At 36.3% G+C, this 27,873-nt stretch overlaps 1 protein-coding gene across 1 annotated transcript; it reads right to left on the bottom strand.

The window, feature by feature from the left end:
- Positions 1-26: 26 nt before the first annotated feature.
- LOC306948500 (macrophage mannose receptor 1-like) lies at positions 27-27,831 on the bottom strand (the record flags this gene model as incomplete). Its single annotated transcript, XM_079538139.1, has 30 exons — positions 27-187; positions 1,361-1,393; positions 2,069-2,230; positions 2,717-2,833; positions 3,193-3,345; positions 4,549-4,714; positions 5,539-5,771; positions 7,082-7,172; positions 8,294-8,490; positions 9,086-9,200; positions 10,040-10,176; positions 11,269-11,369; positions 12,074-12,141; positions 12,989-13,164; positions 13,287-13,322; positions 14,514-14,658; positions 15,780-15,861; positions 16,645-16,772; positions 17,064-17,259; positions 18,344-18,496; positions 18,801-18,916; positions 19,230-19,343; positions 19,999-20,156; positions 20,929-21,111; positions 21,923-22,057; positions 22,747-22,860; positions 23,761-23,919; positions 25,286-25,459; positions 26,344-26,745; positions 27,771-27,831. The coding sequence occupies 30 exons, from the start codon at positions 27,829-27,831 to the stop codon at positions 27-29; spliced, it is 4,266 nt and encodes a 1,421-aa protein (XP_079394265.1).
- Between the last annotated feature and the right edge of the window lie 42 nt (positions 27,832-27,873).

The following is a 27,873-nucleotide window of genomic DNA, read 5'->3' as shown; positions in this document are numbered from 1 at the left end:
CACCAATTCCTTAATGTACCAACACATCATTTAGAAGTGTTTAAATCTCTTGATAGTTGGTTTTGCCTTTTTCTCTTGTAGAAGTAGATTAACACACCAGCTCCAAGAAGACTGAGAATGGCCAAGAAAAAGAGAGGCCAAACAGAGGGATGAACAGGTGGATGAGTCTCTTCATTCCTTTGCTTGTCTGAAATGAATGCGTATTACTGTGAGAAATCTTAGTATTTCTTTTATTACACATACTACATGAAAACCAAACTGTTCTCTCCTGATCAGACTCAGGAGAGAGCAAATCTCTCTGAATGATTGCTGATTGGAATCCAGATCCCTTTCACTAAAGCTAATGTAGTTTCAGTGGATCTGAGTTTGTGATATACAAAGCTATCTGTCAAAGCATGCATAAGAATTCAGTGACTAATTTATCTATTATTTGTTCATTATGTGACTTCTGAGCTTTATGACTAGTCACCTTTGTTTCATGTCTTTCTTCTGCTTTTAATTATGTAATGAATAGAGCTGACTCGGAAATTAAAGAATATTCTGTTTCCACAGATCAAATGTATGTCTAGAAAGTTTAACTCAGTAGTCCCTTTCAGGTGTTTAAGCCACACTGAGGTTTCTTACTCACTGATCAATACTGGCTAGAGAACCTCCTCAGTCCTCATTCTGTTCTGCACCTGTATGCATAGTCCTTTTTAAGTCAGTGAATGGGAACAACAGTCTTGCATAATCTTGTTAACTTTCAGCATGTTCAGGGCCTGAGAAAGGAAATTTCCTTGTTCCCCCAGTATGGTGCTACTGTTCTGCAGGGAAAACATGGAAGAAACTTTGCACAATCTCCCAGTGCCTTACTGAGGAAATGGGAAACAAGTCTCTCTGAAGACCTTAGAGCAACGGAGAGCAGATCTTGAAAGACACAATTTTGATTTATTGACTCAAGTCATGCTTTATATACAGCTTTGGGATGATAATTATTTGGAAATTAATTTTCCTATCAATTCGTTTGCAATAATTCCTATGGAAGCAAGTTGCATAGACATCTATACAGGTTTCTGCAGCCAAGTTGCAGTTCTCTGTGTCTCTCTTCTCTAAGTCTCTAGCTGGGTCACTGATGAGCTTGTCATATCTGCATTAGCCCTGCAGCAATTCAGCCACCCAAGCCCATCCAAGCACTCATGTGGCTGTAAAAGGCAGCATGGGACTCTCATGAGTGATTCACAATTATTCATCTCAGTAACTGCCAGCAGGGTGTTCTCTAAAAGGGGATAATAAGGAAAACTCATTTTAAAGTTGCTTTGGTTTTGTTTTGTTTTGTTTTTCTCATTTAGGTTCTCATTAGTTTTCTTACAAAAGCTCTTACCTTTCTGCAGTAGAGGACTCCCCCTTGGTTCAACTTCAACAAATATCAGAGAGAAATAATATAACACTTCATTAAAATTCATGTTTGATTATTTCTCTAAAATTATACAGGATCAAAAAAACCTGAAGTATTACTATTACATTAGTGAGATTAATTAAATAAAGGGTGCCATAAGTGAGGCAAAAAATAATTTGCTAAAGTTTCATCTTCAGGCTCTGTAGTGACTTTCTATACATTTTCATATAATAGTGCTCATGATACTACTAGTGCAACATAACCAATGGATCTTTTTGTATTCCTCAGGCATTTTTGTTTTTTGAAGTTGTTAAATCAGGCCCAATATTACATCAGTTTTTGAGGTAGTATTTGAGTACAGCACACTTGAAAAGAAAACTTGAATACTCAGATGAATTCCTCCTTCCAAGAGTACAACAACTATGACAATACTTAAACCTTTTCCAGGAACTAAGTTTGCACAAGAATCTTCATTAGATATTAAAAATTTTTTGAAAGTCTCATTCTCAACCTAGAGCATATACAGAACGTTACCATATTTCCATATGAGAGCAGACATTGCTGCTAAAATAATCACAAATATCTGGAAAAGTGGGATATGTCAAATCAAACCACCAGAAATAACTTCCAGACTTGTGATATAGAAGAATGAAAGCTAGCAGTAAAGTCACAGGCTCTATTTCTAGAACTTACCTTTGGGTTTCTTGCAGATAAATCCTTTTTCAGAAGAGCAATCAGCATTGTCCCAGTAACCAGATGGTGCAGTCATTTCCACACAGTGGTGCTCCTCATCAGACTCTTTCTCCTCCCAGTTGACAAAGTCCATTGCAGCGTTATCCAACCACAACCACTTCTCTAAAGAGAAATATATATACTAATAAATTTTAAAATGTACCACACAAATGTTTTAATACCACAGAAAATTACTTGAAAAATGTCACATTTTTCAGGAGGAGACATTGTCATTTTTTCTTACTGGAAGATCATTGAAGAAAGGTAGGAATGCTACAATAAAACTGCAGAAAATTACTACAGAGATAATTGTATTTCATTAATTGGCATCCAGAATGGCTATAGACAATGAGAAATGCCAGAGTAGAAGAGAATTCCTTAAAATTACAATTGGAAAAAAAAAAAAAAAAAAGCATTTGAGTTCTGGAAATTGTTAAAGTTGTCTATATTTCAAAAGTAGCACCACAGAATTAAATATCAAAATAGAGAGACTTCTAGAATTCAAGCACCATCCATTATGAGTTCACATTTCTGAAACAGACTTCATAAAAAGGCAGCATAGATAAAAATGCCTTGCAAATAAATTAAATATTGAAAGTAAGGTATTACCATCCATATTTCTGTAAAGACCTATCCAGAAGCCTCCTACTTTGTTTCCAAGTAGCTGTATTGTATGGATCAGAAAGTCAGATTCATCCACATTTTCTACTGAAACCAGTGTAGCACCTGAAAAGCATTAACAAGCAAATGACCACAATCTAGACAAACAACCACTGGAATGATCTCCTCTTCTAAGGCTGTAAAAATGATAACTTTTGAAAGTTTTATGCATGCTGGCTTCACCCATTTCTTCTCCAGAAGTTGTACTTACTCCTTATGTGTCCCTTGCAACTTGGGGCAGTGTGTGATTCAATGATTTTTATGAGGACAGCACCCCTGTTGGTGGTAGCCATGGTTCCCCATCACAGCCTCAATTTAAATAAATATTTTTTATGTTATTCTAAAATCAATGTTTTTACATTTCTGTGTAGAATTTGTAGAAGTCCTTTGTAAAGATCACGTCAGTTGACAAAGAAGTCTCTTACCTAAATGAGTGCACTTGAGGGAGGCCTGGGCCCACCCTGTTGCTGCTGATGCCTCGATATAGTAGCAGTGCCCATGGTAAGGGATCCAGGCTTGCAGGTCAGCAGCTTCAGGGCATTCACCAGACAGCTGAACAGGCTCAGTTGGAGCTACAACTAAAGAAGACTGAAATTGGTCGGAAGGTCTGAAATTGTTATTGCACTGTGAGCAACACATAAAGTGGGGTATGCGTATAAATGGAGCACAGTTTCTATCAGCAAGCATTAACTACCTCAAACTCTACTCTTGACTATTCCTCTAGGCCCCAGCTCAGACAACAAGGAGATCTAGGCATTCAGAATTGTGAAACATCTACTCTCCAGCCACATTCCTTAAGATATGGAAGCAAATCACATCCTATAATGCCTATCTGGCTTGGCAGCACTGTGAGGAAAAGAAACCCTGAGCGATGAGGATTCATATCTTAAATTTGCATTCTCACATTACAACAAGTTGTTGTAAGCTAACAAATTGTCAATACCACAGTCCCATATTTTATGGTTGCTGCAGTCCGTATGTGGTCACTTTATACAAATGAGCCATCAGTTTAGCACGTCACTGCCAAATCAGTTTATTTATCATGTGTATAACTCACTTCTGTTGGTTCTTGCACTGCATATGAAGACCAAAGGTATGTCTAGAAAGTTTAACTCAGTAGTCCCTTGCAGGTGTGTTTAAGCCTGTCTTGAGTCTTACGTATGGAAGAGACTATATTGTGTAACTTCAAAGTCATGCCTCCTTAATCAAGGAGGGAAACAACATGCTTCTGCAAAATCTACAAATAAACATAACTCTGGAATACCTCTACCAGTAGTTAAACTATCATTCCCATTCCCAAGGCTCTTATGCCTAGATCAGAACTGCTTTAGCTCTAACAGTAGCAAATGGAAGTAAAATTCTTGCTAGCATTTTGGCTGTCGATGTGACATCAGAGCATGAACTTATCCAGGTGTTGCTGTCCGCGCAGGTGGTGCAAGCTCCAGCACTTACTTACGTTACACAATCTCAAGTATGATTTATGCCCACGTCTCAGAAAAAGGAAAAATACCTTAAGAACAGAGTTTCGTCTTATGCAAACAGTTATGACTACTATAAAAGCAGAGACGCCATATCCATTTATACAAAAGGCTTTCATGTACCATAGGCTTTAGCTCATATATTATCTAGTAGAAAACTTGCAGATTCTGCATGGAGGTAGACAGTATTTTGAAATTTACCGTTATGAGGATTTTAACCTAAGCCATAACAAAGCCTCTAGGTTTCGGCAAAGTAGTGGAATTAAGAAAGTGTCTTTTGAATGATTACATTCACTTACTCACCATTTGATTTCTTACAAACTGAGAAGTATGTTTCTTTGCAAGGCGCTGTTTTCCAGGTACCATCAAGGTCTAGATAGACACAAGCATTTTTCTTCTTTGGTTCCTCTGCTGCCCACTTAGTGAATCTGGTTTTCCAGTTATCAGTCCACTTGTAATAGCTCCTAGTCTGAAAACAGTTAAGCTTTGATAATAAAGTTGTGTGGTGTTTATAGCAGACAAAGCTCAAGCACACAACATTCCATTTTTATTTGAGATTTGAGAAAAAAACAAACAGGTGCTGCTCTGTTGTTTTAAACACTATTCACAGTACCAATGTCACTGGAAGCTGTAGTTACATAAGAACTAAGAATGAATCTTATTCAATGATGTGTTACTGTCAATAGGATTTTTTGAAATTAAAACAAGTTTATAAAACATGGTAAGAAACTCCTATAAATCAATCTTAAATTATTTACCTATATAAGAGAAGCAATCACAATTAACTCGCCCCAGGTATTCTGCTTTAAATTTAGACTGAGCAATTTGGTGAGTAAAGATTACTTGATATTTAACAGCCAAGATCATCTATAAAATCTCCCTCTAATACTCATAGCAACCATTGTGATATAAACAAAAGTTACAAGTAGCCCTAAGGCAGAGAGCTACAATGGCTTTCAGAGCAGCTAATGGCTTCTGCATAGTAGCTAAACTTGGTTTGTGACACTCAGACTGTAACATTATTTCTGTTACCATTTCTTTTATCATTTCTGGAGCTTTCTTTCTGTATTAGTTCCAACCTGCTCAACCTCTTTTGTGATTTCTTTCCGCTGGACTTGGTGCATGAAAGCCTATAATTAATTTTCATAGGGCCATTAGAAATTCATGTACACACACGGTGTAACCACCAACAGGATGGTTATTTCAGAATTGCTGTAAGCTGAGCATCCAACAGAAACAAAAGAAGCAGAAGAGTTCACTGAGCACCTAACCCCACATCTGTCCAACACTTACAATATTGCTGTTAAGGCCAATCCATACAGGTTTTCCATATTTCTGTATCTGGATCCAAAGGAATGAATGGATGTAGGCATCTAAAATGCTTGCAAGTTCTGCATGTTGCTCTTGGCAGTTTCTTCTGGCCTCTTCCCAGTGCATTTTAGATGAGACAATTAGATAGCTGCTATCACCATAGTGGACAAAGTCAGAAGATGGATTTGTTGCCGGTAAGTTAAATAGTGCAGTAACTACTGAACAAAAATAGGATGCATGAATTTAAAACAGACCACTGGTAGCCAGCATAGAAGAAATTAAAAAAAAAATAAAAGGTTCAAAATAACCATAAATTAAATTATTCATTTAAGTTCCTGAACAATACGTAAATAAAACCAAATAAACAAACAAAAAAAAACCTTGTAAAACAAAAGCCAAATTTGCTAATGTAAAAAACAGACTAAAATCCTGGGTGCCGTGAACTAGACAGTATACTTGCTGGCTGCCAGACTAGTGTAGAAATTTCCCTTATAAATTGAGTATTTGTGTTCCCGTAATTCAAAATATTTTGACTACATCTGGATATCTGAATACACACTTATTTCAGGTCACTCGTAGGAGAGGGTTTGGGGATGGCTTTTAAGACATTTACTGTTGTTCTCTGTTAGCACAACTTGAGATAGTTTATGTTAACAGATCACTGTCGACTAAGTCATTAGCCTGTCTATTAGGGCTGTGTGAATGTTGTCTGCACGGCTGAGTGAAACAGTGTTTATTTCTGCCCTGTGAAATAAAATGAGACAAAAATGCCTTCTTGAAACTCTGTTTGCTGTGTAGGGAGATGGGGTTCATACAAACAAGTTAGCTGTGTTGAGAGCAAGCAGGCTGTAGCAGTTGACTGAAGAGAGGACAGGTTTTTTTTTTGGTTTTTTTTTTTGGCAGTGGTGTGATAAAGGTGAGGCAAAACTGTTTTGTTATCTGTGCTTTTGCTCCATTCCCATTGCATATCTGGGCTACAATGATTTGTGTAACTACAATTCTATAGCAGGAAAACAAACATACATTTCTTGTTTTGACATAAAAATATTCTTTGAAGATGAAGACACCACCAAGAGACAGTACATTTTATTAGAGTTCCTACAACATTGGGCAGAATAGTTTCAGTAGAAGAGGACTATATCTTCTCAGATACAGCTAGGAGTAACGGGGATATCACTGCAAGTCTCACTGCAAGTCCCTCATTTTACTCTGCGCTTTAAGAGTATGTCTAATCATCTTCTATTTCACTAAGAAGAAATCTTTTCATGTATTATTCTCTAGCGTTATTCATGATTTAGGTACAAAATCCCAATTAAGACAGTGCTTCCTCTCCAATAATTTCTGTGGAACAAATTATACTTTAGAAAAAAGTTTTGTCTTAAGACAAGGAGCTCTTAAAATCAGAGAGATTCAAAATGACATTCAGAGCTAGAAAAAGTGACAACAGTTTGCAGTGCATTTTATATTGTTCTTATATAACCAAGATACTTAACCTATTTAGGAGACTGGGTAAAGCAGAACTCACGTGAATTCATTTGGCAGATGTAGCCTCTCTCATTGTCACAGCTATCATCTCTCCATTTGCCATCTAATTTTGTCATGAAAACACAGTCTGTCTGAAAAAGAGGGCAATGTAAACAGTCATCAGAAAAGGCAAACAGTATACAGTGAGATGAAAATCCCATGCTCCTAGTGCAAGCCTTGTGATGGAGAGGAGAAGAGCTTACTGAGCACCTATGTCACTGGATCAGTTTGAAAAGATTCCTGACAAATGATCTGTCCTGATATTTATTAGTGACCCATTTGAACCAGACTCTCAGTGATGCCAAAATCTGGAAGAAAAGTCTATAAAAATAAGACCGTCATTACATTCTTCTCAATTCTGATTATTATTATTATTTAGATTTACTTCTGAGAATTTACATGTATGAAGAAACATATATGAACTATTATTAAAAGCACTGCTCTGGATTTATCGTATGTTGATTATCTTGCAGAAAGCATGCACTCTCTATCAGTTTTTGTAGCCTAAAGATATCACTATCAGATGTCTTCAGGAGCAACAAAAATTTCCCTATTTTTAATTACTTCAACATTTCCTCTAGATGGTTCCCCTTCAGGATTGTTCTTGCCCAACTTTTTGTATTTTATCTGAATTTATTTGCTATGCTGACTTGAATGAGTTTTAATCATAAACAAGCTGACTGATGGCACATGTTAAGAGTCTCCAGTGACCACCAGCTGCCTAATATTTCTGCAGAAACTCCTTCAGAAAAGAGATTTAACTTCAACAGAACAAATGCCCTTTAGTTGAAGATATCCTTCTATACCATCAGAAACTAGTAAAACAAGTTGAAATCACATTAACCAGGAAATGGGAAATACACATGGACAAATTAGTTTTGGACCTTAATTTTGTTTTTTTTTCATAACTTTTCTATATTTTGTGTTGCAACTTTAGTGCTAGTGGTAGTGCAGTTTTGAAGGGAACTGATGTAATTTTTTTTGTTTCTACTTTTTTTTTATTGTTCTTTTGCAATAGCTCAGACTTTTTGTCTTTCTTCGGAATCTCTGCCAAATATTTTTGGTAAATTTGGAATATCTATTCAGGTGCTTTACTAAAGTACATTCTGCTGGCTAAAGGACCTGTTTCAACATTTTGTTGTTTTCTGTAACTTTCCTTTTAGGAAAATCATCTGGTTGCCTAAGATACAGAGGCTGATTATATTTTCCACACCTCCACAGTGTTATCTTCCAGCAATTCAAACTCATAAAAGTTGAAGAAGCTTTGTTTGGTTTCTGGTGCACCTTCAATCCAATTGGTATAGGAAATGGTGCTCCCATCTGCCCAAAGAAACGTAGACTCTCTGTTGATATCATTCATCCCAATCCAAACATTGGTTGTAGCATCCTTTAAATGGTAGTAGACAAAAGCTAGAGGGAAGCAAAAACTTCTTATTAAGGAAAGTTCATAATGACTCATCCAAACCAGGAAGAAATGTGGACAAGCCCAGAACAGCAGCCAAATTAGAAGGATAACATTTCCCTGTACAGAGCACATCATCTTTTAAGTAAGTGCTTAGAAAATCATCTCTGAAACATATGTGAAACAAGCAGTAAGGCTGGGAAAAGCAGCCAAAAAAAAAAATTCTGGAGCAAGTTAGAAAATGTCCCTTTCCTCATACTGTATGCATATGTAGCAAATCAGAAAAATAGTATTGACAGTGAGAGAAAAAAATAGTTTTTTGTAAGTCTCAGGAATTTGGACAACCTCACTCAAAACAGACTAGAAGTTTCTCAAAAACCAGGTAATGGAAAGAATTAGAAACACACATGTTATTTCTTACATGTAATGTGATTTAGCAAATGTTTCACACTTCAGAATTAAAACCAAACATAAGCTGACCTGGTAGATAAGCCATTCTCAGCAGATAATTTTGTAATATGTATTCAAGAGTTTAGCACTTTCCTTAGTAGGATATTGATATTTTTGAGAGGTTACATGTTTCAGGAGAGCCTGTATACGTACCTTGCACTTGCTGATTCGGTACAGAAGCCAGGTTTCCTCCCAGATGAATACAAACTTCTCGTGCATCATGCCATGCCAGCTTTCTTGTTGTATTGGAGGCAAATATTTTGAAACACTGGGGGAAGTGGGAAAAAAGCAACCATTCATTCAAAGTAATGGGGATGGAAACTGTTGATTGTAAATACTATCAATTAGCTATAGGATGCACAGTTCTATAGAAAAATAAGGGTGCTAGAATAATAGGTATATAATCCTGCTATACATTTCCTTCCGCCTGCCCCCTGCTGTAAGAGAAAGATCATTTAAGTTCAGTGGCTTCGAGTAATATATTTGCAGAAAGTGATTGCCACTGCTCCTTGTCGGGCTTCCAGTGACTGTGAGTGACTGCTCATTGTGCGAAACTGTGTGAAATACTATTTGCCATCTTCACCTAACATTCTTGGGATGCAATTGCAGTGCAGAGTATGTACATCAAGCAAAACAGCTTTCAACTCCAATTGGTACAAATACTTTTGTCACAGCAATGAGGACTTCCAGACCAAGACTGTATGTAAAATCATGCTCAAAACAATTTCAGTTTGGGATCATATGTCTGAACTGAAAGTGTTGGGAACTCTTATACAAGCAAGCAGATTTGCTCAAATGAATTCTTTCTAAATCATTCCACTTGAAGGGCTTTTTTTCCAAGCCCAATCATTAAAAATTTCAGTTCGCAACATAAATACATAACACAGGAGAGAAACAGAAGTATTATGCAGTAACAATATACTGTGTTTGTCTATGAAGTTAGATGCCTATAGTTACCTCCAGAGAAGTCTTGGTATACAGTCAGCATACACTGACTGGATAATTACTCCTTTATTTCATAATAACAAAAGCATACTTTTATGATTACAGTTTTTCTTTTCAGTCCTGTTGCGATATGGAATTCACTTAAGATACTTATTGACGTACCTTGTTGTTAAAGAGAAGCCAACTTTCTGGACATCCTCCAGGAGGAAGTGGAGAAGCAAGTGTTGAATTAATAGAACTATTATGTCCTTCACATACAAATCTATTTGTGACACCACAGTTTACATCATTCCACAAGCCTAAAAACAGATTGAATAAACAAGTTGTTATAGCATTTGTAAAAATCTCTTCCTATTTTGCATAAGAGTGTAATCTCTACTTTTCAGACCATCAGAATGAGTAAAAGAGACTCATACTGCATTTATGAACTTAAATATTGCTTACAAAAGAAAGATGTTTATGTGCTTTAGCTACTCAGCACCATTAGGTTGTGGGCTCCTTGCTTTGCAATTGCAAAAATAACAAAAGACAGGAAAAAAAAGAGCAAATGCCCTGGCTACTGATTAACTTCATTCTGATTTCACATTAAGTTGTCAAAGTAGTAGAATTACAGGAGTCAGAGGATGAGAAAAAATATAAACATCTTATGATTTTTTTTTTTTTTTTTAAATCAGAACACAATGTACTCTCTTTATATTTCAGTCTGCAGTTTTATCTGAGAGCAAACGATGGCAGCTTTGAATGAGCCAGTTGCTCTCACAGTAGCATAGCTGTAGCTCCTTGTTTAATTTGAACTGCTTGATCCTGCTGTTCCTCCTCTTCCAGGGCTCTCCACAGTGCCCATACCTGTTTATGATTTGTTCAGGCCATGGCATCATTACATTGCAGGGAGCAGAGGTAATACAACATAAAGAAAACATGCAAAATGCATGAGATAGAACATTCCAGATCAATCTGAGAGCATAACATAGTGTTCAAACATTATAAAATGTTTGTCATCTATCTTCTTACTGGCTTGTACCTTAAACTCCCATTATTTTGCAGCTAAGTCATAAATACTTTAAGTTCACAGGATTGAAGATAGGCTCCACTCATCCATCAGTTTTTTACTCGGAGGAGTAGTGCAGAGCACTGTAATATGCAATGCCAATCTCTTGAACCCAGAGAGGTACCTGCATTAAATTACACATGGGACTAAAGTCTCCCCATACTGAAAATTCTTCTACAGCTGGAGCTTATGTCAGTCATTGTATCTTGTTGGCTTGTCCCTCTTAAAGAACTGCAGAAAATAGCAGTAAGATTGTATGGCCACTAACAGCAGAAGTTTGTCAGAATCAAATATAATCCAAAAGGAGAGAAGTAAAGTCTAACAATTTAATTTTATTATCTACCTTGCTTTGAAAACATTACCACACAATGTTCCTCATTATTTGCAAAGTTAGGCTCATTAGGAGCCCAGGCCACATATGTTACTGGAGTCCCATCTATCCAGCTTAAAGAAAAGATACACAAATAATTATTAATTAATACTTTTTCAGTTATTAAATAAGAATCCTAATGAACATTTCACAAAGAAGACAAAGTCCGTAAGCATTTATAGGAACTGGCAAAAACTGTTACAGATTTTTTCTCTTTGATTTTCAAATCAAATTTAATTATTCAAATTTGAAGAAATTTGAGTAAGCTATTGCTGGTTGCAGTACAGAAAAAGAAAATATCGAGAATATTTTCCATTGGCAGGCAGGAGTGGTCAACCGTCATCTTATATCAGAAACTAATATTCAGTTAGCCATAATAAGCAATGCAGAGGATATTAGAAGTTTAATTTATCTTAATTTCTTCACACTGAATCATCTACTTAGTATTACATTCTTCAATCTGAGTATTCTTGATGTTTCTGTAGATGCAAAAAATACCTCCAGTTCATGGGGCCAATCTTTGAAACAGAAAGCATAAGAGCACAGCTGCCAAGTTTTCCTTTCGGCATATATTGACTCAAGAAAAAATGCTCTTTCCATTTTTCTTTTTGAGGAAAACTACTGGAAATCAGTCTGTTCTAGGATTATTTGCTTCTGCTTTGTACTTGTTAAACATACAACCACCTTCAGTCCTTGTCCTTGATAACCACATTTAGTACCTCTGACTACATATTGATTCTTTTTTTTATTAACAGACGATATGATTATCTTAACTTACCTAAATGTTTTATCCAGACTAATTTTTAAACCAATGAAGTATTGTTCTGACTCTGTCCTGTATTTACCCTAAAACAGAAAGAAACTATTTTAAGGACTTGGGTGTCTAGTGAACAAAAAGCTGGACATGAGCTAGCAGTGTGCATGCGCAGCCCAAAATGCCAACAGTATCCTCAGCTGCATCAACAGAGAGATGGGCAGCAGAGCAAGGGAGGTGATCACCCCCTCTACTCTGCTCTTGTGATGCCTCATCTGGAGTACAAGAAGGATGTTGGAACAGATACAGAGGAGGCCACAAAGATGCTCTGAGGGTTGGAACACCATTCCTATGAAAAAGGTTTAAGTGAGCTGGGCTTGTTTAGCTTGGAGAAGTCCCCAGGGAGACCTCATTGCAGCCTTCCACATACTTTAACTGAGCTTATAAGCAGGAGAGAGATTGATATTTTACATGGTCTAGTAGTGTTAGAACAAGAGGGGATAGCTTTAAAAGAATAGAAAGGAGATATTTAGATTAGATATTAGGAAGAAATTAATTACTCAGAGAACAATAAGGCACTGGCACAGCTGCCCAGAGAAGCTATGAATACTCCATTCCTGGAATGTTTGAGGCCAGGGTGGATGGGGCCCTGGGCCTGATCTATGGTGGCTGGCAGCCTTGCCCATGGCAGAGGGTTGGGCAAAATGATCTTTAAGATGATTTCCAACTTGAACCAAATTTCAAAAAAATTCTTTGATGTAAAAAAAGTAGAAAAGCATGTGCCAAGTGGGAGAAAACAAATCACACAGAACAAAAAATAGCATATTGTTGGGGATTTCATTGGTCTCAGTTACATTTAATTGGTGAAAATACCGTTAGCTCTATTTCTAAGATAATTCAAGGTTGTCAAAATTATTTCTACACTGTATTGGTTCTTACATTTTTTATCAGAGCTCTCTGTATGAACCTCCTTTCACTATTGCTACTAATTACAGCAAGATCTGCAGAATTCATCCTGCAAAACTCTCGGGCTTCTTCCATGGAAACTTGTTCTTTGCTGATGTAGTACAGCTTATCTTCGTACATGACCCATCCATCCGCAGTGGTTTTATATTCTGGAAGACAAGTAAGGTAGCCTTAAGTTCTTCATTTGTAGGACATAAAAATTCATTTGAGAGTAACAATTTTGATTTTAAAAAATGATGAAAAAAATGAATAAATGCATGCAAAAACCTACCATATGTATCAATTGGTTCAGGTTTTGGCATCACTCCTGCAAAACAATAGAACAGAAGCTATAACGTGGCATGGTTTCTGTGAGTGACTGCAAAGAACCAAGCAAGAATAAAGCAGACTTCTGCACTCCTTTGCCATTGACTAGGAAAGAAGCAGGCTTAGCCACAAATTTCAACTATGCATTATGAAAAATACATGGCCCTATAATTATATATCATAAGCTGCACTTCATTTCAGCAAAGTCATGGATGGATTGCTTACCTGTTGAGATCAGCATTAATTAAAACAGTCTCCTGAGCTATGAACCACAGTAGATTTATCTGAAACATTTTAAGCTTTAGTTTTATATTTTCTTTACTGATGCCCCAGTAAATGTACCATTTTCTTGATGGTAAAATTTTCCAGAGGGGTCTTCTCATAAATAGGATGAAAATTAACTCCAGATTTACTTCATCTCTATCTAATACTCTCTTAATCATGAATATTCATAGGCAAAAGGAAATACAACTGTATATACTAAGAGCAAATTTGTTCTGCCTCAGATGGAAAAATAAATGCCACTGCTTTGAACATTTTCTTTTCCAAAAGCTGATTTTTGTTTCCTTCATAATTGCAGAGGAGAACATGGAGTACTGTTTCTGGACCTGTTTTGTCAATTTTCCTTAACTGTACTGCTATAGCTATGATTAGCTTCAGCAACAAGTGCCAAACACACCAGCTGTGATCCTGAACACTCTTCTTTTACTAAGTGGCTCTAGCACAAACTTTTCTAATGGAGCTTTCCCTTAGGAAAGCCATCTCCTGTTACCTCTTCTAGAGGCCTATAGAGGCAGTAAATCCAGTCAGATCTCAAGAAAAAATACCTTTGTACCAGACATTTTTTAGATTTGTTTCTGGCTTTATCCATGATCATTGCTGTAACAAAGGTGGAACTCCTTACTTCCAACATCAAAAGCACACAAACAAAAAATTATTTTACAAAATATTTGCAATCTATGAAGCACCATTATTTATATACCATTATTTACATGAAGAAATTAATTCATTTATTCTTATCATCTGTCATTGAAAAATCCTGGCCTGTATTATGTTATCTAATTTCCTTGACGTGCATTTGGAAAAAGTATTGTTTTCAAAATTTTGTATCTTTCTCCAGCAAATTAGATCAGAAAGCAAATACTTTAAAAAGTTATTTAAGCTTCCTGATTAAAGAGAATAATAAATCTACCTTTTTTAATTTGACAAACCCAGCCATGCTCTTCTTCACAGACTGAAAGAAGCCATTGCCCAGAAAATGTTCTACCGTTGATTACACCACAGAACATGTGTCCTCCTGAACTCCTTGGATGATCACTCCAGTCTGTGTACCTAACCTATGAAAGAAATAATCTTTTGCTCTGTTTCAGCAGTTATACTATCCACTGGCAAAAAGAAACAAAGATTCTGTGTCTTACTAAGAGTACAAATACAAAAAAAGAAATAGGTGTAAATATTTTTACAATGGGGCAATGTCAGTAATTTGGAGATCAGGTTGTCTTGCCGTGGAGGACTTTTCTTCTTGCTCATATCTCAAGCACTAGACACAGTCAGAATAAAAATGGGCAAATGCACTGCTGCTAATAAACTTCATCTTGCTGAAGACTTCACCCCAACCCACTCTCACTGTTCCTACATAGGCATTGTAGTTTTCACTGCGTTGATTGTGACCTGGTTCAAAATGATATTGTGCAACAGCCATCTGGTAGCAGTGACCATAACATTCTTCAATTCAGCTCTCACTGCTTCCTCTCTCTCAGTTAATGAGGACAGGAACATGGCTTCTGGGAGGGAAGCCATGTCTTACAAATCTGGTGAAATTTGCTCTGAAGGAAGTGTCATCCAAACAGGAAGGAAGAACTGTTTGATAAAAGTTACTTGGGATTTTGAACAAAGTTCTCTTTCCAAAACCTTTTAAACTGAGGCATTACAAGAGGAAAGGTCCTTGCATGGATCAAAAAATAGGAAATAGAGCGTAAGAGCATTTGGAGATAATAAAAAGTGGAATTCTGTAGGAACATCATGTAGGAATACAGATCTCGGCTCTGTTTCTGAAAGACCCTGATCTTCTGCTTACTGAAAAATGCAGGAGGATACTGAGAAATACATCTGTTGCATGCTTAGCTCTTTATATATTTCTGGCCAAAGAATGGATACAAGATCCGGTATGACCAAGTTTTATGTTGTGATGCTATGTGTTCATACTACATTTTTGGAAAAGAAAATATATTGGAAGACTGTGCAGAAAGCTGCAGGCCATAGTGAGATGCAGATTACTTCCATGTGTTCAAATGTGTTGCAGTGATTTTACTGATGGTAATAAAGGTTAACAGCCATATAAACATTTGCAGGATTAGCATTCTCTTTGAAGAGGAGAACAGTAAAAAGTCAAAAAGCACATGTACAAACCCCAGTACATCTTAACCAAATAAATCTGATGAAAAATTGAAGTACTTACAGGAGAGCCATCACTCCAGGCAAATCCTTCATCTGGATTCAAGGAAAATATACCAAGCCAAACTGTTTCAAAACTACAGTATCTGACTCAAACACAAATTATAAAACAGAACAGTTTGTAAACACTAATGCAAACAACATCCAGGAACACATTAAAATTTCTAAAGCATTTTCCAAAGTGAAGTGAAGTAGTATTAATTATCCTATCAGCTTTGGTGAAGGCTATACTTATGTATATGTTCTCCATAGAAATATCTAATATTTTTCTCCCTCTTCAAGGGATGCTTCTTGAACAAAGCAAGATAACAGAATTATAAAATCATTTAGGTTGGTAAAGAACTTCAAGAATATCAAGTCCCTAACTAATCATCAATACCATAGCAATGGAGCTGGAAGAATAGCTGACACAGTAGCACTGCTAACTGCTATACAGTCACTCTACATTTGATTGGCATCAGTGGTTGATTTATCAAAATTATTGATAGTAGTGATCTTGTATTTCCTCTCTACTCTGTTTTCTTAGGAAAGGCCTTTGCTGATTTAAAGAGGCTGTTGCTCTTGAAGATAGTCTCAGCTTTGGCTATGCTGAAGTGTGTCAAAAGTAAATATATTGGTAATATTTTCAACCCTGCTGAGAATACCATGTCCTATAATTTCATGTATTCCTAAATGATATCCATTAGCCATGAAAAAAATAGTCTTTTTTTTTAATTAAACAGTTAACGCTCATAAGTAGATAAAATTTCAAAGTTTTCAGTGTTTTTGGATTTTTAGGAATCTCTGTTTCAGAAATTATCTGAGTTCTTATAATAGTTCATTTTAAGCACCTTTAAAGTCTAGTAAGATAAAAATGCACAGATACTCACCTGTTTCCTCTTAATATCATTTTTTTCTCCTCCTCATTGTTGATGGTGGCCAGATCCCCTCCAATTTGTCTACAAAAATCTCGAGCTTCAATCCATGATTTCTCTTTAATATCTGACCTGCAAAAGTACTGTGAAGAAATTACTTTAAAACATACCACTGTGTGTAACATAAAATAAGGATATATATGTATATCTATAACACAATATAATACATGTATACACAATACACATAAAATATAAAATGAAGAAATATGCTCTTTATCAAATATAAATGAAGTTTTCATAGAAGCAAAATAATATATAGGAGAAATGGATTATACTGCTTATAACATTTTTCCAGTAGAGTGGTCTGATTATTTAACACAGAGGTGAAAAACAAAGCATTTCAAAGCATTTCTTTTAACTATTTAAGCACTTACTTTATAACAGGAACTTGCATCATCATTTGATATCCAGCCTTCAGGACATGTGGGTTTCGGAGCAGTAGTTGAAATAGGTGGGGCTGTTGCACCAACTGCCCATTGTTTGCAGATATATTTTTGCTTAGATTCACAGTCAAGAACATCCCATAATCCAGCTGCAATTCCAGTTCTCATGGCAACACACCCTGATTTACTTCCTTTATGAGAAATAAAAAACATGTTGACTATTTCATCATACACTCTAAATTACTTGAATCTTGCTTAAAAACTCTGAGAAGTGCCCATTCCCTTTTTGTCATACAATAGCACTTGAATAGAAGAACTTGAACAGAAGAGAAATATTATACATATTTTCCACAGAACTGAAGAGGAGATTTCTGTCTGAGCAGGTCATAATCAGTTTGAAGATTTTCCTTGTTTTTCTTTCTATTTTGGATGTTCTTCATAATGAATTATATGGATAGACAATTTTTATTTTTCACAGGGAAAACCTGTGCTTATAATGAGGATCTCATTCTTACTTAAGCCTAAAGTAAAAGAGATATGATGAAGTTTCATCTGTTCATCTGCTGGCACTGTAGAGTACCTGGCAAGATGTTTTCTCCTGTTGCATTTCTAGAAGTTTCATAGCTCTGTGCTGTTTACATTTACATTCTATTTAAGATTTCATAACCTCATTGAAAGATTTGAGAAAAATTTTAGACAAATTATCACTAGGAAGGATGTATTCTATCTTGAGGAGAGCAGATTCCCTCATAGCGTTTCAAAACAGTGCTTTCTGTTCTTTCGTGCAGTTTCAGTATTATCATGTGAATGTAGGCTTCTTAACATCATAAGTGAAAAAATATGGCAGAATCAGTTTTGATTCTGTCATTTTGCACTTCTAACTTTAAGTCTTTATTACAGTTGCTCTGTTTCACACTCTTTTCTCCAGAGATGAGTGCAGAATAGTCTCAGAAACTGCCTGTAACCTGCTTATCAAAAAGAAGGCAATTTTCAAGATTCTAATTATCTATCATAATAGACATATATATCTTTGTGAAGAAGAGACATAAAGTCAAAATTATGACTAAGTATATCAGACACCCTGGTATAAAACTGTAATTCAAATTGTCCCTTTGAAATTAAAAAATAGATTTTAGGAACTGCCTGTTCCTGTAAAATATATTGGAAGGCTAAATGATAACATTGCATTACAAGAAATTTTTACTGATTTTTACTGATGTCAGTAAAAATCTGAATAGGGACTGTGCCTCTACCATCCACAGCCACAGCACCTACCAGGCATTGCTGCACCCCAGTGCGTGAAGGAGACATCCTCACCACTGCTCCACCTGAAAGTTCCTTGGTCCTCCATGTCAGAAAGACCCAGCCAGAAATACTTCTCAGGCCTCAGCCCTACAAGACTAGTCAAATAGGCTTGTTCATATCTGCAAGGAAGATCACAGTAACACAAGTGAAAAAAATAAGCATTTATCCAAATTTATCTAATTTCAATGTATCTAATTTATCTAATTAGATTAGACATCTGATGATGAATTCTTTTCTCCTTTTTCTTGCTTCACATGCCATATAAATCAACAAAAAAGTGACTTTTTTTGTGCTACAAACCTCATCTGTAGCTTGGATAATTTACTAATAGATCTTGTGTAACAACTGAGAAATAGTTCCCTAAGTAATTTGAAACATACAACTTTTACCTTTTCAAAAGACAAAGAAAATTCATTATCATACCTACTTTCAACTGTGGCTAAGAAACCTTTTTCTCCTCCACAAGTGTCATTTGCTTCGGAAAATGTTGCCGCTACATGTCCAGTAAAATAGCAGTAGGTCCCATATCTTCTCCATCCCTGTAGCACAATTATAGAACCTCCATATGAGTTTTAAATAATTGTGGTTTCGTGTATTAAATGAGCTGTATAATTTCAAAATGAATGAAGGACAATAGTTGTAAATACTATGACTTAGCAAACTTTTGCTCTGAAATTCCAGATTTCTTCTAAATGGTTTCTGTAAGTAGCTTAATGTAACGTAAGAGAGAGAAACTTCATAACAAATAATAGAATTCTGTAAATGAATACTAATTCAAGTAATTTTAGATTATTCTCAGACAAGGACCTTTTTTTGATCTGAGAAATTAATTTTCCAGTCTTATACACTTACTTTTTTGCAACCTACATCGGTATTTTTCTTTTCTCCAGCTAGTTGTGGTATAGGTTTTCTTTTACAAATATAGCCAGCTTTCTTCTCGCAGTCGGAGTCTGCAAAATAGCCATCCTATGAGGCAGGAAAAAGAAATAAGTAACAATGAGATTAACATGAATAACCGAAAGAAATTGAATAGATCTTCATTTCTCCTTCCATTTTGAAAGAGATGTACACTTTTATAGGCAATTCTCTAAGTTGATAACAAAACTAAATCCGCTCACACTCAGTGAAATGGTAGAGTGGTCTATGGTAGTACTGCTACAGTAGTGATGAGTGGCGATGAAGGTGCCAGATTTTCTGGCCACTTTTCAACTATAGCTGGTCCCCAGCTGTTCTGCAGGGCCCAGAACAGGCAGTTGTGCCACTCAACAATAGGCAAAGGAGCAGGCACAAGTGCGGCAGCAGAGATCCTCATATGATATTGCTGCCACCAGAAAAAAAGCAGTGAGGGAATGGGGAACGTGTCCAAATGACATTGAAAGACCTGCTTTATTTCAGCGATTGCTTTGTGATGAACTTGAGGAGAAAATGTCCTAAGTAGCACAATGACTTTTTTTGATTGTTTGTTTGTTTGTTTTAATGAAAGATAATATTTGAGTCTCAGCTTTTGTCCTCACAACCCCTTGTCTGGCCCTACGCCATTGTTGAAATAAGAGGCCAGATTATTCTTCTGTTAACAATTTAGTTTTTATATTAAAATCAGATGCATGCTGAATAATGTTACCTGGCCCTTGATCATAACGCAGTCTTCTGGCCTGGTGTTGGTGCTGGATGGCTCTCCCAGATGCCATCTGATGTATGTCACTGGCGTACCATCACTCCATTCAAAAAACATTTGAAACTTGTGATCGTTCAGGCCAATCCAGAGCTTGTCTGTTGGCTCTAGAACAGAGAAACACAGAACTAGAAAAGACATCTTATAGTGCTTTACCCTTTTTCCAGCTACCTTAAGCTCCAGAACACAAAATCCCTTTGTTTATAAAGCAGAACATTATTTAGTTTGTTGCATGATTATCTTATATGTGAAACGTTTCACACATATTGCAATATTTACAGTACATGTTCAAAATTAGATTATAATGAAATCATAGAATCATAGAACGCCCCAGGTTGGAAGCAACTTACAAGGACCAAGTGTAACTGCCTTCTCCACATAGGACCATCTTAAAATTGTTGTCTAACCTGATCTGAGGCTAGCTGTGCAAGCTGGGGCTGAACTAGATGACTTCTGAGGTATACTCTGGCATAAATCAGTGCACAATCCTATGGTTTTAGGTATTCATAATGGAAGAAAAGCTATTGAAAATGAAAGGTAAATTTAGGCAGCATTTAGAAAAATGAGAAAGATCTGGAAGGATACTCACAATTTCATCAGTAGTCACTAGATTAGGGGATGATAATAGAATCAAAAATTGAAAGAAAGCAAAATATATTCCTGTAAGTGGTTCTTGTGATGATGGTTGGACAGTTTTGACACAGAATGTACTTCACCAATCTATCACTGCTCGACCTTTGGTTCCTTGCATGTCTTTGGCTGAGATATTTAATTCTAATACGCAATTTCTACTTCTCAGGTCAGCTGGCTGGTAACTCCTTGTGTACAGACAAGGGGAAAAAAAAAGAAAAAGAAAAAAAATCAACTGGAATTACTCACTGTACCCAAGCCCAGACACTATAAAGCTGTGCTCCTCAAGGTGTTGGATGCTGGCCAGGTGACTCCCTTCATTCTGACAGGAGGTCAAAGCTTCTTGCCATCGTTTGGTTTCCCTGAAGATCTTGTAACAGTGATCTACATATGATACCCATCCATCTGGGCAAGCAATAGGCCCAATATCACCTAGAAATAAATATCAGTATTTTAGGAGAGTTTAAATACTATGCAAATAACAGGAGGCTGAAAATAACTTCACTCATCCTCTGCAAAGGCTCTAACCTAAGAATTTTCTTTGGGGATTCTCACTATAATGAAATGATGGCTGGCAAACATTAGGTATGAATATGATTCAAAACTTGCTGTTTTAACTAGGAAAATGCAAGCTTTTTAATATGTATATTATTTAGCACAAAATCTACAGTTTTTATGATGATCAAATATCTGTAAAAAATCACATTAATGTATAAATGGTAACACCCTCTGTAACTTAGAGGCTGTTTATCAGTTAAGAAAAATCAGAAATCATCTGTACTTAACGGAATACTTATGATTTTTTGAAAGATTAAGTGTATCTGTAGATAAAAATCAACTAGACAAATTTCAAACTAGACATATGCACAGGAAAACACATGCAGGGAAATATTTACTTAAAATATCTTTTATCTTTGCTATGTGTCAGTTTTTCTTTCTTTAACTGTATTTACTAACTTCTCTTTTCTGAAAAATAACTTTTGATTTGTTCTCCTTTTCCACACCCAGTACTCTGTGGTTTCAAAAAGAGACCTGGCTGTTCCACCCTGTGTGGTGGGACTTAGACACCATCCTAGAAAGGGTGCAACGGCTGAAAAATCGTGAATGAGAAAAAAATGGAAGTGACAGTAATGGTTAAAAATAGTTCTTTCTAATAAAATTCTCCTGCTCATTTTTGCCAAAGGGAAAAACAGGCAATTCAGACAACAGCTCCTATTTTTAATTATCAGCACAGATCACATACCTGAGGGTATCAAGGTAAAGTTTCTTTTTTTACAGATATAGCCAAGTTTCTGATCACATTCCCAATTTTGCCATTTAGCTTTTGTTTCAGGATTCAATACCACACAGAGTTTTCCAGATTCTGGAGAGGGACTTCCTTCGGGAAAGATTAAAAAAAAAAAAAAAAGAAAAAAGGTGAATATTTCTGAAGACAAATAGAATTCTAAGCTCAAAAACAAGCAGGAGAAATCACTCCTGGCTGAGGTGGCAGCCTCAAAGATTGCATCTTTTTCAGATTCAGCAAGAACTAAATCATAAAATCATAAAGGTTGGAAAAGACCCCCAAGATCACCCAGTCCACAATATTTCCCAACTAAACCATGCCCCTTAGTACAACATCTAAACATTTTTTTAACTGAGGAAGATCTCCATTTGTGGGAATGCCTCCATGTAATCTAGCATATTTGCAATATAACTTAAAGTGTAAGTAAACATGCAACTTGCTCAATCCTCTGATTTTTAATATTATTTTTGTTGCTAGAGACCAGAAATGGAAAACTAAATATTTGTGGGAGAAGTACTGTGGTTTTCAGAAGTAAAATATTTTGGCAATACATAGAAGTTTCTGATTTACATTGCTATAGAAAAAGAAAACGATGGACCAATAAACAAACAAACTTTTCTAAAGCTAACAAAGAAGGCTAAATACACGTCATTTTGGAGGCTTAACACTAACATACTACTTTTTCTCATGCCCAAATAATCTGAGAATATATTTTAAAGATGAATTTGAAGTATGTATTCTTTGTCTTCAGAAGTACAGAATTCGAGCAAAGCCACAGCTACCTGGAGCCCAGTTTAAATACTGGAAAGGAGTGCCTCCAATCCACTCCCAGCCACTCTTCAAGTCCAGTCTATTGAGGCCAATCCACAGTGCAGAATCTGTACTTTCTGTTAATTCTAAATAACCAAAAGATTCATAAATCACTTTTTATTTAGCAAAAGTCATTAATAATTACTGTAGGAAGACATGACATTCTTAAATATGTAACTACGAATATCTTTAGATATTGTGATAAATTTAAATATTGAAGTTTCAATCAACAAAAAATGCAGTCAGCAGCAACAAAACACTCTCTTACTTTTTGTATCTCTTACTGCAAAATGACATCTCATAGACTAAATTCAGAATTAGTGTTTTTTGTGGAACAGTCTAAATCTATACAAGACTGGCAATATTCAAGTGGAAGTATCAGTATAGTATAAGAGTAAACTCTAAAGCTAAAAATCTTGTATGTTAATTTCATCATTAAAGCAAGAGATACTTTCTTCCATCTCAGTCTTGAGATATACTACAGTAGGCAGAGCCATGATTTCGGATGTGTGAATAATTAATATTCTTCTAAATGCTAAATGAATGGAAAAACAAAACAAAACACATGCCAAACAGCTTTTGACACAAAACATGTCTTTCCTTTGGCATAAGTGAATGTCTTCTCTCACTGTCAATTTTTTTTTAAATATCACTTTTTACTAAAAATGAAATCTTCATTTAGTTTTCAGAAGGATGCTTTTTCTTAAAACAGAAAAAACAACCAATTTTTTTTTACCAATTTTTTAAACAACATAACATTTCTAAACAGAAAGTCAAACTGCTACTCTTGCAGCATGCTGAAATACTCTGAATTTCATTTAAACTTCAGTGAGTTTAATATGAACTTGCAAATTATAAAAGATTTTATTTATTTATTTTTTAAATATATTTAGGCTCACGAGACCATAGAAGGTAGACCATAGCTATAGTGATAGACTGAAAAGATCCTGAATGTAAGTAGATTAGGGTTTTCTTTATTTCCTTACCTTTAAGGTACATTTGTTCATGAATATCTGTGATACTCAGTAATTCTGCATTTTGTCGCTGACAGCTCTTCCTTGCTTGGCGCCATGTGAGAGCAGATTCAGAGTTTATTTGGTAGTAGGCATTTCTTAACACATCTGTAGTCCAAGTGGTATCTCTGTCTGTGGAGAAAATAACTATAATGGGGGGACAGTAGTTCACTCACAGAAAAATTAGGCTCTAAAGGTTCTCCTTACGCATGACATTCTCATGTCTGTTGGTTCTGTTCTTCCAAGAGCACTGAAAATTTTAGGAGCGGGATAAGGAAAGACGAAGGTAAAGGCCCAACAGGCAGAAAGATATTCCTCACTCTTGCATAAAGATACATAATCCAGGAATTACTCTTAAGGAAGTGATTGCATTGAAATGTATATTACATAAAGCGCAGTGGCAGAAATCTTAGCTGGAATCTATTTAAAAATATCCAGCTTCTTCTCTTTCTTGGCAGCAGTTTCCACTGAGAGCTCTGAGATACAGCTATAGGTCTGAATTTAGCATCAGACAGTTTTTAGAGAAACCTTCCTCTGCTAAAAGCCTCTTGTGGCCTTTGCCACAGTCTGAGAGCTGGGGCACTGCCATGGTACTGAGCCACATGCTGCTCCCTCTTCTGATTATCTTTGCCTCTTTGATCTGGTGAGGATCCATTCATGCCTGTTAAAATGCAATACAAAATTGGATTAGACGTTTGATTATTCCCCAAAGCCAGTATAAAGCTGAATAAATAAATAAAAAAAAAGAATTGAGAACTGGCTTTCAAAGGCTTTGAAAAGTGTTAACTGATCCCTGTGTCACATGCCATTTAGGCTTACTGTCATAGATATCTGTGTAGTGACCTCAACAGCACATTTGACTGCAGAGCAATGGGGAAAAAGGCAGGGGATTGTTAAGAAGATCAGGAGAATTGCAAAGCCTTACCTGTCAATCATACAGCCAGAAAGGGAGATGGAAAGAGAAGTGACCACAGAAATGGAAGTCAATTTTCAGAAAAATTTCATTTTTAAAGAAGTATCCAGACTATATGAAGAGGACTCTTTAGGATCAACGAAAGAGCACTTTCCACTTAAGCAAATATATATATACATATATATACATACACATATACATATATATATGCAGATTAAAAACATGTTAGCTTAATCATTATGCTTCCTACAGCACTTATATTTATGCCCATATCCACCACAATGGGGGTTGTCAAAAAGAGCTGTACAATGATCACAGAATGTATCTTGAAAGGGAAAGAAGGAACTCAAAGTTATCCTGCTGCTCAGCAGCACCACCACAGTTAATGGGAACTGCATGATATTTTACTCTTCAGTCACTTTTCTCCAAATCTTTATGCAACATTGTGTTACTTCCTTGTGTTGTGCTGTAGGATGGAGCAATGCAGTGCAATTTGTTGATGTAAACTATGCATCATTATAAAGATATTGACACTCTGCTAGCTCTGATTAGCTAAAGAGAACTGCAGGGAAACAGGTAACTTACCTTTTATTGGGCAAAATCCGTATCGCTGGTCTGTGTCATAGTCTGCAGTCGTTGCACACCAGAGCCAGCCGTCTGAGCGGCCAGCACTCGTGCACTCTGCATACCACTGCTTCTTGTACATGAAAGGGAACACACAAGGTGCCCCAAAAGCATTTCCTAGCAGTGTAAAGGTCTCTGAGAAGACAAAAGCATAACAGTAGTATAGAAGATAATGTGAACTGTCAAAAATGCTATATTAATTGCTGAATTGCATCTCTAAGTTATTTCCATATTAGCTTTCCCATGTATTGCTTTGTGGGAAAGCAATTTAGAGTAATCAGAGCTGTTGGAATGGGCCCAGAGGAGAGGCAGGAAGATACTCAGAGGGCGTGAGCAACTTTCCTATGAAGAAAGGTTGAGGGAGACGGGCTTGTTCAGAATGGAGTAGAGAAGGCTCTGGGACGACCTTAATGTGGCTTTTCAGTACTTAAAAGAGAGTTTATAAGCAAGAGACCAGCTTTTTACACAGTCTGACAGTGACAGTGAGAATGGCTTTAAACTAATAGAGGGGAAGTACAGGTCAGCTGTTAGGAAGAAATTCTTTACTGAGAGGGTGATGAGGCACTGGCACAGACTGCCCAGAGAAGCTGTAATACCCGAGCCCTGGGGTGTTCAAGGCAGGGATGGATGGGGTCCAGGGCAACCTGCTGTAGTGGGGAGCAGCCCTGCCCATGGCAGAGGATTGGAACTGAGTAGGCTTTAAGATCCCTTCCAATATAAGCTGTTTTATTATTCTGTGAAGCTAATTATGGACTATAATATGCTACAATATTATAATACTATAACACTACTATAATATCACAGTGTATATAGTACAAGATATATGTATTATATAAAACACATATAATACATTGCAAAAGATATGAAATTAAATTCAAGTATAACTCTCCCAGTACAGCTATTTTCTAAAATACTGATTGTTTCTGAAGGAATCAGAATATTCAGAGCTAAAGATCTAAAACACTCTAACACTCAGAAAGAAATTAGTGTAATGGAGTAAAGACTCAATTTTCTGGTACCTTCGTATCTCTGAGAACATAAAACATCAATGGCCCCATAGATCTTCCAATAACTCTTTGGACTCAACTGCTCTTTTAATACAACATTATCATGTTCTTCCTTGCCAGGATTGAAAAACAAGTCTTCTCCCTGGATTGCAAGAAGGCTTTCATTTCTACATTCCCACCACTGCAGCTCACTTGTTTGGTTACATGGGAACAGGGTGATTGCAACCTCATCTTCCTTCAGTGGAACACCCAAGCACAGGTTCAGTCTCACACTCATGAGCTGATGATCAGTAATCCAAGTGAATTTTTGCAATTCATTGTCTTGATGGCAAGTGGCAGTTCTAACTGATTGTGCAATAGAAGCCTGAAGACAGAGTTTGCTGACTTTATTATATATTAAAAATATTTCAGTGTCTGTAAAACAAAACAATGGAAAGCATAGTATAATTAATGTAAGTGGCATATTCTGCTTCCTATCCACACAAAGTAGAAGTCATTGCTTTCCTATCAAATAAAACATTTTTCAATGAAGCCCAATTCAACACCAATTTTATCGTTTTTTAACAATAAAATAGAGAACTGAATTTGCATTCCTTTACTGTATATCACTATGTTGCAGATTAGGGCAGCCAGCAGCATCAGAAGAGCTAAGTATATCTTGTTGGATTTATTTATATTAACCATGAGAATTCCCTCACACAAACTGCTGTCACTATCACCCCATTGCCACATGTCCTCAGATGCACAGTCTGCTGATCTTTGACCTCCACAAACTTTTCTCATGCTACCAGACCTTACAGTTGTCACAGCCGTCTTTGCTGAGCCGCTTATTTTCCCCACAGAATCCAGATTTTTTTTCTCCTTTTCACTATAGATATGGGTGAACCACTCCAGGTCTCACTAAAGGTTCCTGAGCCTTGCTGACCTGCAGCATCTACTGGGAGCCATGGCAACTAGGAATGGCATTGGGAAATCAAACATAACATGAGAAAGCAGCACTCCAGAGTTGTGGGATTCATAACCAGTTGGGACCCATGATACGTCTTTTGATCACTGAGTATCATACATACTAAAAAAGGTATTAAGAAAAAAGTAAATTAATTTTAAAAGCTTGCAAAAAATTAAATCAGTTTAATTTATAATATACAATGCACTTCAGCCCCTACAGTAATACCACGTACAGTTAAGAACAGGAACTGTGAGGCAATCCATAACAAACAATTTTACTCAGGAGACATCTGGTCCTGCAAAAGTTCATTGCTTAACATCTGTGAGAGAAGTGCAACAAAAGAGATGAAAGCTATATTGTCTTCCATAACTTCCCAAATGTAATCCAACTATTTCATGTAGATATTACTTCATTTGTGTTACTCATACTAATTAATTCCCCAAAAGCCTTTCACACACAGCGTTGCAGAAGACAAGAGGAAGGCACTTACCTTCCAGCTGCAAAGCACTGTGAATGAGAGTAAGAACAAACAAGAACCTGGAGAACCTCATTGCAAGTGTTGCTTTCTTTTCTTCCTTCCACCAAAAGCCATA

Source organism: Tetrao urogallus (assembly GCF_951394365.1).
Source record: "Tetrao urogallus genome assembly, chromosome: 7".
Taxonomy (NCBI): Eukaryota; Metazoa; Chordata; class Aves; order Galliformes; family Phasianidae; genus Tetrao; species Tetrao urogallus.
The sequence above is the reverse complement of the archived record's forward strand: the minus strand, read 5'-3'. Positions and strand labels throughout refer to the sequence as shown.